The 15,387-nt window shown below is 45.8% G+C and overlaps 1 protein-coding gene and 1 long non-coding RNA gene across 2 annotated transcripts; one reads left to right on the top strand and one right to left on the bottom strand.

The window, feature by feature from the left end:
- Positions 1 to 1,585: 1,585 nt before the first annotated feature.
- LOC131492989 (uncharacterized) lies at positions 1,586 to 3,281 on the bottom strand. Its single transcript, XR_009252386.1, has 3 exons — positions 3,220 to 3,281; positions 2,401 to 2,592; positions 1,586 to 1,901 (listed from the first exon to the last, which is right to left on the bottom strand). It is a non-coding gene; the product is annotated as an uncharacterized LOC131492989 (long non-coding RNA).
- A 45-nt stretch (positions 3,282 to 3,326) lies between these two features.
- FAM170B (family with sequence similarity 170 member B) lies at positions 3,327 to 6,509 on the top strand. The gene is made up of 2 exons (XM_058696991.1): positions 3,327 to 3,572; positions 5,309 to 6,509. The coding sequence occupies exons 1-2, from the start codon at positions 3,461 to 3,463 to the stop codon at positions 6,043 to 6,045; spliced, it is 849 nt and encodes a 282-aa protein (XP_058552974.1). The 5' UTR covers positions 3,327 to 3,460; the 3' UTR covers positions 6,046 to 6,509.
- The last annotated feature ends 8,878 nt before the right edge of the window (positions 6,510 to 15,387 follow it).

The following is a 15,387-nucleotide window of genomic DNA, read 5'->3' as shown; positions in this document are numbered from 1 at the left end:
CCTGGGACGCAGTGGGCTGGGCGGGCCTGGGCCTTAACCATTCTTCCCTCCTTTTCCCGGGGGGCAGGGGAGGGCAGGAACCCTGTATGGGTGGCCTTACTTAGCTAAATATCTGCAGGGAGCAAGGGGAGGAGCTGGGAAAGAGCACCTTCTTATGGACAGAAGCAACCCAGAGTCCACATGAGGGCGAAGGATATTTGCACATCTTTGGTGGAGCTTTGCTCTAAGCCACTTGCTGGGAAGTGGCCCACAAGAAAGAGCATCTGGGAAGCATGGAAAACAGCCCTGCCTCTGGGTTTGGGGTATAAGCACCCCACTTCCTCCCTCCTACCTGTGCCTCACCTCACCCCTCTGAACTTCAACCTCCCCCTATAAAGTAAGGTTAAAGATGCCTATGTGGCAGGGTTGTTGAGCATACATAGATTCTGGAGGAATAAAGGGACGAGCTCACGTGACTTTGGAAAATAGGGTTTTGACCAGAAAATGCAAGGCTAAACACGAACGCAAGGGTATAGGAACACTGTAATGTAGTTAGTAAGGTAGTTTCCCGGAGGGGCACAGATAGACAATTCTGAAACTGGTGTATGTGAATACTTTGAGCAAACAAACACAGGAAGGGATGATGGGTAGAAGGAGTCAAACTCCCCATGTTGTCCTTGGGGAACCACAGGGCCCCACCAGGACTGTGCACTACGGTGTAGACACTGGCCAATGAGCTGTTGAACTAGAACATATTTAAACATGACAGGTAAGATCAGTCTATTGAATTACTATGGCTGCATAACAAATTGCCCCCAAACCTAGTGAGAGCTGGATCTTTCACTACGCTCACAGTTTCTGAGGGTCAAGAATGCAGGCAGGGCAGATAGCTGAATTCGGAGGGGATAGCTAGTCTCTGCTCTGAGATATTTGGGGCCCCAGCTGGAAGATTCAAAGACTAGAAGGCGGAATCATCCAAAGGCTCATTCACTCGTGTATGGGCTGGTCGGCTGGGGACCTTTGCCAGGGCTGTTGGTTGGAACACCTCCATGTGGCCTTTCTGTGTGGCCTGGGCTTCCTTACAACATGGTGGCTGAGTCCAAAGGAAAGTAGAAAGAGAGACACAGAGAGACACACGAACACACAGAATACTCTAGTATTCCACAATTTGGTTGTGTAGCAATTTATGTAACTACCTCTTTCTTTTGATGGATCTTTGAAATGTTTCCCTTCCCCTCCACCCCCCATTATAAATAATACTGCAGCATGCCTGGGTGCCTCAGAAGGTTGAGCGTCTGACTCTTGATTGAGGCTCAGGTCATGATCCCAGGGTCGTGGGATCAAGCCCCACTTTGGGCTCCAACCTGAGCATGAATCCTAGTTAAGAGTCTCCTTCTTAGGTAAGAGTCTCCCTCTTTCTCTCTCTCCCTCTCTCCTTCTGCCCCTCTCCCCCGCTCACACACAGGCTCACGCTCTCTCTCAGATAAAAAATAATAAAAAATAAAAAAATAGTTCTGCAACCAACATTTCTCTGTGTGTTATTTTATGCACATAGTACAAAATGCGAATGTTTCCTGGGAAGGAGACGGATGAGTGAAAGGCTGAGTGAAAGAACAAGTCCATTTTTTATTGTAATGGACACTATCAAGTTTCCTGAGAGAAAGGCTCTGTGACCAAGAGAGTGTAAAAGTACTCACTTCCTTACACCCTCACTAGCACCGGGTACTATCAGTCTTTTTCATCCTTGCTTGTGTTACGGGCAAAAGCAATACACTGCACATCATGTGTTTTTAATTTGTAGTTTCCTCATTATAGTTAGGTTGAGCTGGGCTGAACGTCTCATATGTTTATCAGCCATCTGTAGTCCTCCTCCTGGGAATTGCCTGTTCATTTCCTTTACTGAACTATTCATTGCAGTTTCACTAAAAAGCAAAGAAATGCAAATTGAAACAGCGAGGTTTTGTTTTCTGTTTTGTTTTGGTTTTTTTAAGTGATGAAGTTAAAAAAAAAGGTGACAAGGATTCCTGATGCTTGTGATGATTGATAGCACAGAAGTTCAGAAAACCACCCTATCATTAATTAGGGTATTAACTTCTATTTTCTTTCTATGCATTTTTAATTAAAACACAATTCTAGCACCATATGAAAATATTCCAAGTTGTTTTATACGAGATGAGACCAATGTTGATTTAAAAAAATGTGAATAAAAATTTTCAGCATCATTTATTGACCGAGTCTTCTTTTTCTAGCAGACTTTTGTTAACTTTATCTGTTGAAAATTAAGATATATAATGTGATGTTTTTCTGGACTACTTTTATTTTCTATTGATCTACTTATTTTTTTGTGTGCTGGCATCCCTCCCCCCCCTTATTTTTATAAGGCAGGTCTCTGGATTTATTTGGTAAGAGAGCACAACTTACAGTTTTTCCTGTCTCCACCAGGGAACATTGTCTCTTTGTAGGTGCAAGTGTGACTTTTCATCACTCCATAAAGCTCTGTGGTGTTTTCCTTCATGCAGTGGCCTTTCATTTTGGAGAGGAGTATATTTTCCTAGGTGCTGGCTGTGTGGACAGTGTTGGGGTTACTTTTGGAATATCCGTCACCTTTTTGAGCTGTTTAGATTCGGGGATGCAGAGGAGTAGAGTTAGTGACACTGAGCAGAGGTGGGAGGGAAATGGAGAGAAGTGTTTTGGAGGAAGTGTGTTCCAACACTGAGACCTCCAGGAGCAGAGAGAGGCGGCAGGTAGGAAGGCATGCCAGAGTGACTCGGGGCCCGAACCCAAGAATCCTGAGATCATGACCTGAGCTGAAGTCGGATGGTTAGCTGACTGAGCTACCCAGGTGCCCTAGTAGGCCCATTTTGATGTTGGGCGATGGCAGTGTGTGTGCAAACATGTGTGTAGTTAAGGGAACATGGTGTGAATTGTATGTATGCACGTGTGAACAGAAATGTGTCATTAGGTAAATGTGTGTGTGAATTTGGGAGTGTGTGTTAGTTTATATGTGCATGAATGTGTATGTGTCTTTGTTTGTGTCTGTTTATGTACATTTAAGTGTATGTGTGTTTGAGTATTATGTGCGTGCCTGCGTGAGGATATATGTATTTATATATGTGTAAGTGTCTTTGTGGGTATGTTTAAGTATTTGTGTCTCTATGTGTGTGTAAGTGTTTATATGTGTGTGTGTTTGTGTTTTATGTTTGCGATCCTGACAATAAACAAGACAGGAAAGGGTCCCACTGAGAAATGAGATCTTGGTGAGAAGCCTCTCCTCCTCTCTAGACTGGGTCTCAGTCCTTGCCATGGGTCACAGAACAGACCAGTGTCATCGATGAGGTCACAGAATAAAGCCAGGATCCTAGTAACCACAGGGAGCCCAGCAGCCACTTGGGCTGGGGCCAGCGGAGGACTTCGGCACAGCCCAAGCCAACCCTCACTAAACAGCTGGAGTGCTGAGTCCCCTGGGCTCTGGTGTCCAGTCATGAAACGTCACTTCACAGACCACAGGGGAGAACAATCACCAACGGATGGGACCAGCCTCAGCTTGGCCAGCCCAGAGCCCACGGGGGAGAGTGTGGAAGTGTGCTGGTCAGGTAGGTAAAAAGAGAGAGGGTTGGTTCCCTGGGAGGGAGGTCCTGGAAGGTGAGGGATGGGCACTGGGTCACCCTTCAGTGCTGTTGCAAAAGTGTATTGGCCATAAAAATGGACCAATGCCTGAGGCCATCGTGAGTACATGAGGTGATTTCAGGAGGTACAAGGATGAAAACGTAAAATGTTAGTATATATTTTAATACACGTCGGAGAAGCAGAATTGGCATGTCAGCCCTGTGATTTCAGAATAATATAAAAAAGTCCCTTATAATAAATTGATTAAAGTTAATTCAGAACATCAATTTGAAGACCACTATGAAGTGACCATGGGCAGCACCTAAGGGTGACACCAGCTCAACGGTTAGTTAAACTCTGTGCCTCAGTTTCTTAATCTGTCAAAGAGGAATTGTTACAATGTAATTTTGTAGGGCTTTTTAAAAAATATTAATGGAGTTAAAACATGGCAAGCACTTATATGGTGATGGGGTTCAGTGAATGTTTAAGGAGAGGGCGAGATGTTCCCCAGGTAAGAACAAGATACATCACAAATGCTGAAGGTTCTAGAAGGGGGTGCTGGATGACCTGGCCAAAGCACTTTCCATGCTTTTTTAAGTTAAGCCTTTTAAAAAATTTATTTTGAGAGAGAGGAAGCATGGGGGAGGGACAGAGAGAGAGGAAGAGAGAGAATCTCAAGCAGGCTCTGCACTGTCAGTGAGGAACCCGATGTGGGGCTCAAACTCATGAACCGCGAGATCATGATGTGAGCCCAAACCAAGAGCTGGATGCTCAACCGACTGAGCCACTCAGGTGATCTCGCCCCTCACATGCGTGGCTTTTTAAATTGGCTTTACTGAGCTGTTAATTTACACATGAAAGTGTCATCAGTGTGTACAGTTTGAAGAATTTTTTGTTAATGTACATTTGCATAACCACCACCATGGTCATGACCTGGAACATTTTGATGATCCCCAAAGGTTTCCTTGTGACCCTTTGCAGTGAGTTCTCCTGCCACCTTCAGCTCCTGGCAACCCCTGATCTGTTCCCCCTCCCTATAGTTTTACCTTTCCTAGAATGACATCTAGAATGTCATCGAAGTGGAATCCTACAGTAGAGGGCCTTTTTACCCTGGCTGCTTTCATTTAGAGTAATGCATTAGAGATTCATCCATGTTTTAAAGGCATATTTTAAAAGTTCTTATTTATTTATTTTGAGAGGGACAGAGGTAACGCAATGGGGGAGAGACAGAGAGAGAGAAGGCGAGAGAGAATCCCAAGCAGGCTCCGCACTGTCAGTACAGAGCCCGATGCAGGGCTTGAAACTCACAAAACCAGGAGATCATGACCCAAGCCGAAACCAACAGTGGGCGCTCAACCCTGAGCCAGCCACCCAGGCACCTGGAGATTCATCCATGTTTTACATATATCAGTAGATCATTCCTTTTTTTATCCATGAATAGGCTTGCACTGTATGGATGTACCCTAATCTGTGTATTCACCGGCTGATGGTCTTTTTGGGGTTTAGTCAAGGTTTTGGTGATTCCATTCATACATTATTTGATCCTCACCTCGTACCCCCAGGAGGTAAGCATCCTCATCCCCATTTTATGGGGAAACACAACACAGGAGCTGATGGTACCTGCCCAAGGGCTCCTGAGCCTGCACCTTTCCGGAACCCTGGAGGTGGGTTGTGGCACTGATCCCTGCGGGGACGCTGATGGAAATGTCCTTCCATTTCCCAGGGACGGTGGAGAGAGAGGAGACGCCTTCACGGTCGGGGCCGGCCATTCCCCACGAGGAGAACGTGTGCTTGGCCCACAGGGCTCCTGCCATGCTGAGCTGGAGCGGTTCCTCGTCCTCCCGGTCCTCCTCCGAGTATCAGTCTTACTCCCAGTACCAGTCTTGCTACTCCTGCCTGTACGACGACGAGGACGCGGCCCAGCGAAGTGTGTGCGCCTTCTACACCCACGTGCAGACGGTGCAGGGCGTGGCCGTGGCCTGGGAGACCGAGTCGGGCTTTGAGCCGGTCAGCCGGAAGCCCCGCATTCACGAGGCCGAGTTCGTCAAGAGGCAGAGGAGGAAAGGCTCCTCCTTTGAGATGGCTTCCAACAGCGACCTGTGCTGGGAACTGGAAGCCAGCAAGAGCCACTGCTGCCCAGAGCAGGATGACGCGGAGCTGCTGGGGCCTCTGGAGTGCTGCCCGCAGGAGCTGCGGGACACCCCGGACTGGCTGGTCACCACGGACTACGGGCTGCGCTGCGTGGCCTGCTGTCGGGTCTTCCCCACGTTGGAGGCTCTGCTCAAGCACGCCCAATATGGCATCCAAGAGGGCTTCAGCTGCCAGATCTTTTTTGAGGAGATGCTGGAGAGAAAGCGGGCCAGGGGCCAAGTCCGGGAGCAGAAGCTGGAGGAGGAGGAACAGAGCCCTTCAGAGGGCAGTGAATGTTCGCGGCCCCAGGCCAGGGCGCTTCCCTCGTAGCAGCAGCAGGAGCGGTGAGCCGGAGGTGATGTGCCCAGCCCTGCCTCACCTCTGGCACGTCGGTGGCTCCTTGCCCAGCCAGCAGGACCAGAACTACCCCGGCAGGGGGGAGAAGAGGAGAGCCGGGGGGAGAAAACAAGTGGGAGCCAGAGCTGGCAGGGCCGTGACAAGGGGGAGAACCCTTCCAAAGGGCACAGCGTTTCAACCAGAGTCCATTTCGAACCTGAATCCAAAGAGGGAGGGCTTCAAGTGTTTCTGACGATGGGCACAAGATCTGAAGCCCGCAAGCGTGTGGCCACAGAGATTTTTCTTTTTTGCTGGTGGATCGAGCAGGTCATGACCCACAGGAGAGCCGACTGCAAATGAAGCTTCTGCCCTATATTTTTCATTGTTAGGAACCTGCTATATGCCCTAATTCTATGTCTTATTTTAGTGTGATTAAACTTGAGTAACTCAAAACTTAAGGCAATAGCTAAAGGGGTGAGCCATGCTATGAGGTTGGGGCCATAGGAAATTGCCATTTCTGTAGGTTACACACCAGCACAGACACCTGGAGACAGGCAGGTTCCCAGAGGTAGAGATGGGGTCTGGATAAGTCCTGCTACCTATGAGCTCATAGGTCAACACTATGTTTTAAAATGTTTCTACAATATTCGTCTGCACCCTCCTATCTGTCCCCAGCTCCGGGGGCTGCACTGATTCAAGAAAATACATGGATGGCTCCCTGTGTGTAATGCACGCTGATGAAACACGTAGCCCAACCTTCCAGTGAGAGGCAGGACAGGCAGTCGCAAGACAAGGGAATGAATCACGTAAAGGAGGTTTGGGAGCTCAGTGGAGGGGCCCCAAACTCAGGCTGGCTGATGAGGAAGCAAAACTTTCCGAAAGAGGTGATGTTCACCAAGGCTTAGAGGACAGGTAGAATTAGTAAGACTAGGGCTTCTCGCTCCTGGCGCTGTTGACATTTTAGACTGAATAATTGTCTTCATGTGTCTACTGTAGGAGGTTCGGCAGCATCCCTGGTCTCTCCCCACCAGATGCCCGTAGCATCTCCTCCCCTGCAACTGTGACAATTGAAAATGTCCCAGACATTAACAAACATTCCCTGGAGGGAAAAATCACTGCTTGGTTGACAATCACTGAGCTAGACAAGAATGAGGATCTTAAGAGAAGGAATGGCACAATATGTTTGGGCAATTGCCAGCCACTTGGCCTGGCTGGAATGCTGGAGACATTTCTCCTCTCCAAAGCTCCATAAAAATTTAGCACCTGCTATGTGCCAGGCACTGTACTGGGCACAGGGAACAAACAGTGAATAGGCATGGATGGTTCCCTGTGTAGCTTGCAGAAAGCTGGCAAAAATAGACTGTATGTATACATATTTAGAAATAATTACAGAAGCACTCATTTCATGACCTTCTAGGCCCTCCATGGCCCGGGCTTTGCTAACTTCTCCATCACCATTTTTGGCATTTGCTGCTTCCCTTGCTATGCTCCAGTTCTGTTAGTCCTCCTTCTTTCCTTAAAAGCTCCAGGCTTTCATACCTCAGGGCCTTTGCACTTGCCCTCTCCTCTAAGTGGAGTGCAAACCCTTCTCTGTCATTCTTCTGGCTGACTGCTGACCCTTTGTTCATCCTTGAGGCTTCAGCCTTGTCACTTTTTCAAAGGGGACTTCTCCAATCATACCACCCGGTGCGTGCCTCATTCTAAGTGCAGATGATTTTAAAAAAAGAAGTGGCATGATCAGACTTATGTCATTCTGGTTGTATGTGAAATATGGATTGGTGCAGTAGCAAAAGAAGAAAGGATAGAGTAGCCAGATCACTTAAGAGACAGTTGCAGAAATCCAGATATAAGGGATAATGTGGTCTGGACAAGGCTTGTCACAAGCCAAGAGGAAGTGAATGGATGCATTCAAGATGTATTTGGGGAATAGATCCAAAGGACTTGGGGACGGGTGGATGTGGGGGTGGGGAAAATGGGCTTGTCAGGGTAGACTCCCAGGATCACAGCAGGAGCAAATGGTAGATGGTTGTCCAGTAAGTGATATGAAGAACTTTGGAGAAAGATCGGCTGTATGTGTGTGCTTGTGTGTGTGAGGATGTGCATGTGTGCATGTGAGAATGTGCATGTGTACATGTGTATACATGTACAAGTGTCTGCGTGTGGATGTACATGCCTAAGTGCTGGGGCTGGTGGCTGTAGAAGTCAATTAGGACAAAATCAAATCTAAATACTAATGACACATCCAAGCAGAAATGTTGAGTAGGAAGTGATTTATGATTTAGAATTCTGAAGACAAGTCTGGATCAGAAACAAATTAGGAAAGTAACAGCACATGGATGGTACCATATTTAAAACAACAACAGTGGATGGATGAGGTTAAGTAGGGAATTGGGGTAGAGTTACATTGTAAGTGTGGTATGTGAAGGCAGGAGCAATCAGATGTGGGATACATTTCTTAGTTTTCCTCAAAGTCAACAAAACACTAAGATTGTTTCTGGGAATGGTGAGCAGTGTTAAATGTGGGGGAGAGTGGGAGTGAGTTGAGGATGAGACATTTTTCATTTCATCTGGCACATGGAGGTTGCTGATGGCTCTGATGAGAGCAGTCTCGGACCAAGTGGGGCAGAGGCCAGATGGGCATGGGCCAGTAGTGGACATGAGGCCAACCACTGGGGATGAGTATTAGACAACTCTACTGGCAAAAATTTTTTTTAAAGGGAAAGCAACTATGGCTGTAGCTGGACAAAAGGAAAGACGAAGAGGGGAGAGAGCAAGTTTATATGCTAAGGAGAATGATTCAGTAGAGAGGAGGAGACAGAATATAAGAAAAGTGGGGAAATCCTAGAACAGTGGAGCAGGTGAGAGAGGGCTGCATCCTGAACAGATATGCAGAAGTGGGCCCTTGACAAGAACATCTTTGTGTTCATCGTTGTACCCAGATGGGCAGTTAGGTTAAGTAGGGCTTAGGAGAGAGAATTATAAAACTTGAAGCCCACCCCACCTCCCACTGAAAACTGCAGGGAGCTCTTGAGGAATTGTCAGCAAGTCAGGTTTGCATTTACGAAAGATTACTGGTGAACAGGATCGAGAGTGGATGAAAGAGAACATTGCTGGCAACAAGGACTGCAGTTAAACCACTGAAGGCAGGATGAGTTCAAGAGATGTTTGAGAGATGGAAATGATTTGGGCTAGTGAAATGATTTGGGCTAGGGTGGTGAGAGGAAGGCGTCCAGAATGACTTCCAGGTTTATTTTTAACTGGGTAGCTGGTGAGTAAAGGTGCCATTTCCAGATAGTGGAATACCAAAGGAGAAGATTTGCTGGGATACCAATGAGTCCAGTCTCGAATAAGCTCAGCTTGTGATAGAAACATTCAGAAGGGAGTTTGAAGGATCTAAAGCTTACAAGGGATGGCAATGGATTTCACCAAATCACTACCTAAATTAAATCTACAAGTGTATGGTTAGCTAAGGTCATGGCGGTTTATGTGGGCCTTAAGTGAGATGCATTCTCTCTGTTAGCCGCAGTGCAACAGGAAGTCATGAGATCATCTTAGAACGGACATCGACCATGGGGATGGTGTCTTATCACCACTTTCAAGATGTGGCAGAGTCATGGACTTCCTAAATTCACTGTGAAACACACTGGAGGATCTTCAGAAAGGAAAAGGGGATGGGACCATGGCCCAATTTTGTCAAGCTCTTCTTGGAAGGGCTATCTGGTGTTTGAGGGAGGCTCGGTAGGCAGGTAGAATCAAAGGACAATCTAAGAGAAGGAGAGGCAGCTGAACCAGAAATAGTAGAGCACTAGTGAGGAGAACATTTCTATTTAGAAATCAGGGAAATAAAATAAGCATGGCATGTAAGCTCTGGAATTTCAACCTTTAAAAGACATGGATAGCCTTGGTATTCTAAGGGCCAAGAATTGCTCTAAATGCCTTCTGGATATTAAGTCATGTAACACTCTCGGCAATCCACTGTGGTGGGTCCTGTGATTAGCTTGATAAGTGAGTAGGCTAAGACCTTACCAAGGTTGTACAAGCTGGCATACAGCAGAGTCAGGCTTCACACCCAGGCAGCATGTGCTCTATGCTCTAATCTTCACATGGAGGAGAAAATTTTAATGTAAAGCCAGATGCAAGGTATTTAGAAAAGCAAACATGTCAACTCCACAGGTTCTATTTTCTTTAGATTAAGTAGCAGCAGCTGGAGATCCCGGGAAAATGATGGGCGTTCAGAATAAATGAAAGATGACAGGAACCTTGGGTAAGCAAACTTTTAATGTAGAGGATAACTTAAGCTGACATGGACGGGGGAAGGAAGGGATAAAATTGTTCTTAAGTAGTGACTTGTTCTTAAAATACAGCCTAAACTCAGCTGAGTTAAGTATTCATTTGTGGTTTAAACTCATCACTTTGCAGAAGCCTGGGACTGCCACCAAATAAGGTAAGTATCAGAGTGAGTAAGGAGAACCCCTCCAGGGGGCTTGAACCACTTAGATCTTGAACCACTTTAGACCTTTTGTTTTCCCAAACCATAGAAAAAGATGCGATTCATTTTATGATACTTATAGAAACCTGAAAACAGTGCCTGACAAAAATGGCACTAAAAAAGTAAATATATCAATGTCACTTATAAACACAAAATAATACCTAATTAATTTTTTTTCAACTAGGGTGCCAAGATAATTCAATGGGGAAAGAATAACCTTGTCAGCAAATAGTGCTGGGACAACTGGGTATCGATATGCAAAAGAGTGAAGTTGGATCCCTACCTCACACCGTATGTAAACATTAAAATGAAAAAGACCTACTGCAGCAGTTAAAACTATAAAACTCTTAAAGGAAGACAGAGATGTAAATCTCCATGATGTTGGATCAGGCAATGGTCTCTTAGATATGACACTGAGAGCACAAGGAAACAGAAAAATAGAAGTTGGATTTCACCAAAATTAAAAACTTTTGTGTTCAAAGGACATTATCAAGAAAATGAGAAACAACCCACAGAATGGGAGAGAATACTTGCACATCCCATATGAACTCTTATAATAAAATACAAGCATTCCAATTAAAAGATGAGCAGAAGACTTAAAAGATATTTCCTCAAAACAGATATACACATGACCAATAAGCACACGAAAAGATGCTCAACATCATTTGGTTGTAGGAATGTACAATGGTGCAGCCACTTTAGAAAACATCCTGGCAGTTCCTCAAAAGGTCAAAAATGGAGTTACTATATGATCCAGCAATTCTGATAATTGAAAACAGGCCCACACAAAAGCTTGCACTTCAGTATTCATAACAACATTATTTCTAATACAAAAAAGTAAAAACAACCTACATGACCATCAAATGATGCATGGAGAAACAAAACATGGTATATCCATACAATGGCATATTTTACAGTCATAGAAAGGAAAAAAAAATAGATGAAGGTCCCATGCTACAACACGGATGAACCTTGAAAACAGTATGCTAAGGAAAATAAGTCAGACACAAAGGCTATATTAATGCATGATTCTATTTAAATTTTTTTTAATGTTTATTATTGAGAAAGAGAGAGAGACAGAACTTGAGCAGGGGAGGGGCAGAGAGAGGGGGAGACACAGAATACGAAGCAGGCTCCCGGCTCTGAGCCGTCAGCACAGAGCCCGATGCGGGGGTCGAACTCACAAACTGCGAGATCATGACCTGAGCCGAAGTTGGTCGCTCAACCAACTGAGTCACCCAGGCGCCCCAATGCATGATTCTATTTACATGAAACATCCAAACAGGCAGATTATTATAGAGACAGAAAATAGATTAGTGGTTGCCAGGGATTTAGGGGAAGAAGAGGAATGGGAAGTGCTTGCTAATGGATATGAAGTTTCTTCTTTGGCTGACAGAAGCATTCTGGAATTAGATGGCACTGATGGTTACACAACTTGGTGAATTACTGTAAACCACTTAGTCATATGCTTTAAAAAGCCAAGTTTTATGGTATGTGAATTATATCTCCATCTAAAAAGCCATGTAATACAACAATTATTCTTATATTATTAAATTAAGGATAGAAATTTCCTTCAGATGATATAAAGTATCTCAAGTCAAGTAGCAAAATAATCTGCAGGTCTTTCCACTGATACCAGATAAAATATGTCTATTACAGTTTTTACTTAATATTGTTCTGGAAGTTACAGCAAATTCAATAAAACACAAAACAAGTGTTATAAATAATAGAAAAATCTCTCCGTTTTCAAAATGACAATGTACTTACCTTGAAAGCTCGAATGAATTAACTCAAAATTATTGAAAAGAAGAGGTAAACAAAGGCTTGAGGTAAAAGATGGATGTCAAAAGCTTTCTTGTGAATTAGATGTGACTAATTAGGAAATAACACGGACAATACTCCATTCACTAGAGAAACAGACATTTGTGGAAATATTGTTAAGTGGGATGAAATGTCAGAGTGATTATCTCTTGTTGATAAGTGTTGATAAATTTTGTTTTCTCTGTAATGTGCACCATTTTTAAAGTTTTCTAAGGGAGGAAGTATGGCTTTTACAATAAAAAGACAAACATTTAATCACACCTCACCTCAGGTTAGAAGTGACATTTGGGGCCTTCCAGGTCCACATTTGTGGTCTACGTGCTTGGAGAACCCCAGCTTCTAACATTGTACTTCTTGGTCCTTGTGAATCAAATTAGCTCTGATATTAAGAGTACTTTGTTGGGGCGCCTGGGTGGCGCAGTCGGTTAAGCGTCCGACTTCAGCCAGGTCACGATCTCGCGGTCCGTGAGTTCGAGCCCCGCGTCAGGCTCTGGGCTGATGGCTCGGAGCCTGGAGCCTGTTTCCGATTCTGTGTCTCCCTCTCTCTCTGCCCCTCCCCCGTTCATGCTCTGTCTCTCTCTGTCCCAAAAATAAATAAAAAATGTTGAAAAAAAAAAATTAAAAAAAAAAAAAAAAAAAAAAAAAAGAGTACTTTGTAATGGATGAGGATCCAGCCAACTCAAGAGAGTCGTTACAGAGCCCTTTTTGTGGTGTGCCCTCATTTCTTACGAAAGTTGATGAAAGCTGCAAGTAAGAGGGAGATCTTGAGAGAGAACTGAGGTGGGAGCTCAGTTGAGACAAAGAGCAAAAATGGCGAAGCTGGGAAAGAAAACAACATCATGCAAACAGGGCCCTGCAGGGAGACCCAAAGGCAGTGCAGGAGGATGAAGGAAAGAGGAAGCTGGGGAAGGGAGCCGGAAGGGTTGAAAGAGAGGAATGGCAAGTATAAGGAATACCTTGACTGAGGAATTTGATATCACAAAGGGGGTCCAGGTAGGAGGCTGGTGGGGAAAGATGAAGGTCCCATCAAAGATGGCGGAACCCTGACTGATAGGACTCAGCAGTCTCTGAGGTGGTCAGTGATGGATGCTAGTATGGGCTAAATTGTGTACCTCCCGAATTCGTATGTTGAAGTCCTAACCCCTAGTACCTCAGGATGTGACTTTATTTGGAGATAAGGTCTTTAAGGAAGTAATCAAGGTAAAATGAAGTCACTAGGGTAGGCTCTAACCCAACATGACTGGTATCTTGATAAAAAGGGCAGATTAAACACAGAAGGAAGATCATGTGAAGAAGACATAGGGAGAAGATGGCCATCCACGAGCTAAGGACAGAGCCTCAGAAAAACTGGTCCTGCACGCACCTTGATCTTAGACTTCTGGCCTCTAGAATTGTGAGAAAATAAATGTCAGTTGCTCGCACCCTGACCCCCCTTCTGCAGTATCTTGTGAGGTAGCCCTAGGAGATAATATAGATGCTGAAGAGGAGAAGCCAGAGGCAGGAAGGCAGCAGCCAACAGGTCCATGCTTCCAGTGGGGAGGCTTCAAGGTCCCAGGTCCTTAGGAGAGCAAGCACACAGTGAGCGCTCAATCAATGTGTGTTCATTTGAATGCCCGGAATGGCATAAATACATTTGGGAACAAACCGGCTGACTTCTTTTTTTTTTTTTTTTTTTTTTAATTTTTTTTTCAACGTTTTTTATTTATTTTTGGGACAGAGAGAGACAGAGCATGAACGGGGGAGGGGCAGAGAGAGAGGGAGACACAGAATCGGAAACAGGCTCCAGGCTCCAAGCCATCAGCCCAGAGCCTGACGCGGGGCTCAAACTCACGGACCGCGAGATCGTGACCTGGCTGAAGTCGGACGCTTAACCGACTGCGCCACCCAGGCGCCCCAAACCGGCTGACTTCTGACAAACGCAAAGTGGCCCACCGGCCCCTAGGACTCATAGTGCTTTGGGCACCCGTCCGAGGGTTTTGCAGGAGGAATCTGGTGTATGAGCGCACAGTGGCGTGGGGATTAGTTAAGAGAGCACAGTACGTTTTCTCTGATTTTCTTCTAAGCCTCTAACGCTTCCTCTCCCTGTGAGACCTAGCTGAGGCCCCAGCAGCAGATGAGCTGGGCAGAGGGAAAATGGGGGCCTGGGCGTGCTGAGGTGTAGGGGAGGTGGAACAAGCAGTACGTGCAGATGCTACCTCTGGAGCTCAAAGCCTGACGCCGGGAGCCAGACCCTGTGTGTACCCGACGTGTGCATGCAGGTACGAGGATGTGAATGTGTGTGCGCGTGTAGTATGCACCACTCTGCACCGGGCCGTGCTGTGCCTGGCTTGGGGCAGAGCGCAAGGACCTGGTGAGAAGGCCCAGGGGGTGATTCTGACACCCCGGAGGGCTTGTTGGGGCCCAAGAGTACCCACCCAGGACTTTAGCCTGAGGTACCTTCAGTCTTGGCAGAAGGGAGTAAGGATACCCCACAGCAGCGTTGCTCAAACTTGAGTCCCATCCTTGCCAAGCACAAAGCATTCTTACGGGCCTGTGTCGACTGACATGATTGCTGCTGCGATGACTTTACTCAAATGTAAACATTCAGATTGATAGTTGTTCGTAAGTATAAAATAAACACAAATTTACAAATTAAACACAAACACCATTACGCCAGTCATAAAACTCCATCTAGCAGCATTAATTTTTTGCGACTGTTGAGCTCAGTGTTTGTAAAACCCACTTGCCTCTGGAGTATGGGAGGGATGCAGTGGAAAGCAGATTGCACTGTGGGAGATGGGTCCTCACCGCCATGGGCCAAGGCGATGTGGTCTCCCAGCGTGGACGCTATGGATGTGTAAAGTCATACCTCTTGAGGTCACCCTGATTGCCAGACTAAATGCAGACAAGGTGCCCCCAGGTGCCACAAGAGATTTATAAGGTATTATAAATTATTCATGTGCCTTAAAATCTTTTCTAGGGGAGCCTGGGTGGCTCAGTCGGTTAAGCGGCCAACTTCGGCTCAGGTCATGATCTCACGGTCCGTG

This window comes from Neofelis nebulosa, chromosome 13 (genome assembly GCF_028018385.1).
Source record: "Neofelis nebulosa isolate mNeoNeb1 chromosome 13, mNeoNeb1.pri, whole genome shotgun sequence".
NCBI classification, from domain to species: Eukaryota; Metazoa; Chordata; class Mammalia; order Carnivora; family Felidae; genus Neofelis; species Neofelis nebulosa.
The sequence above is the reverse complement of the archived record's forward strand: the minus strand, read 5'-3'. Positions and strand labels throughout refer to the sequence as shown.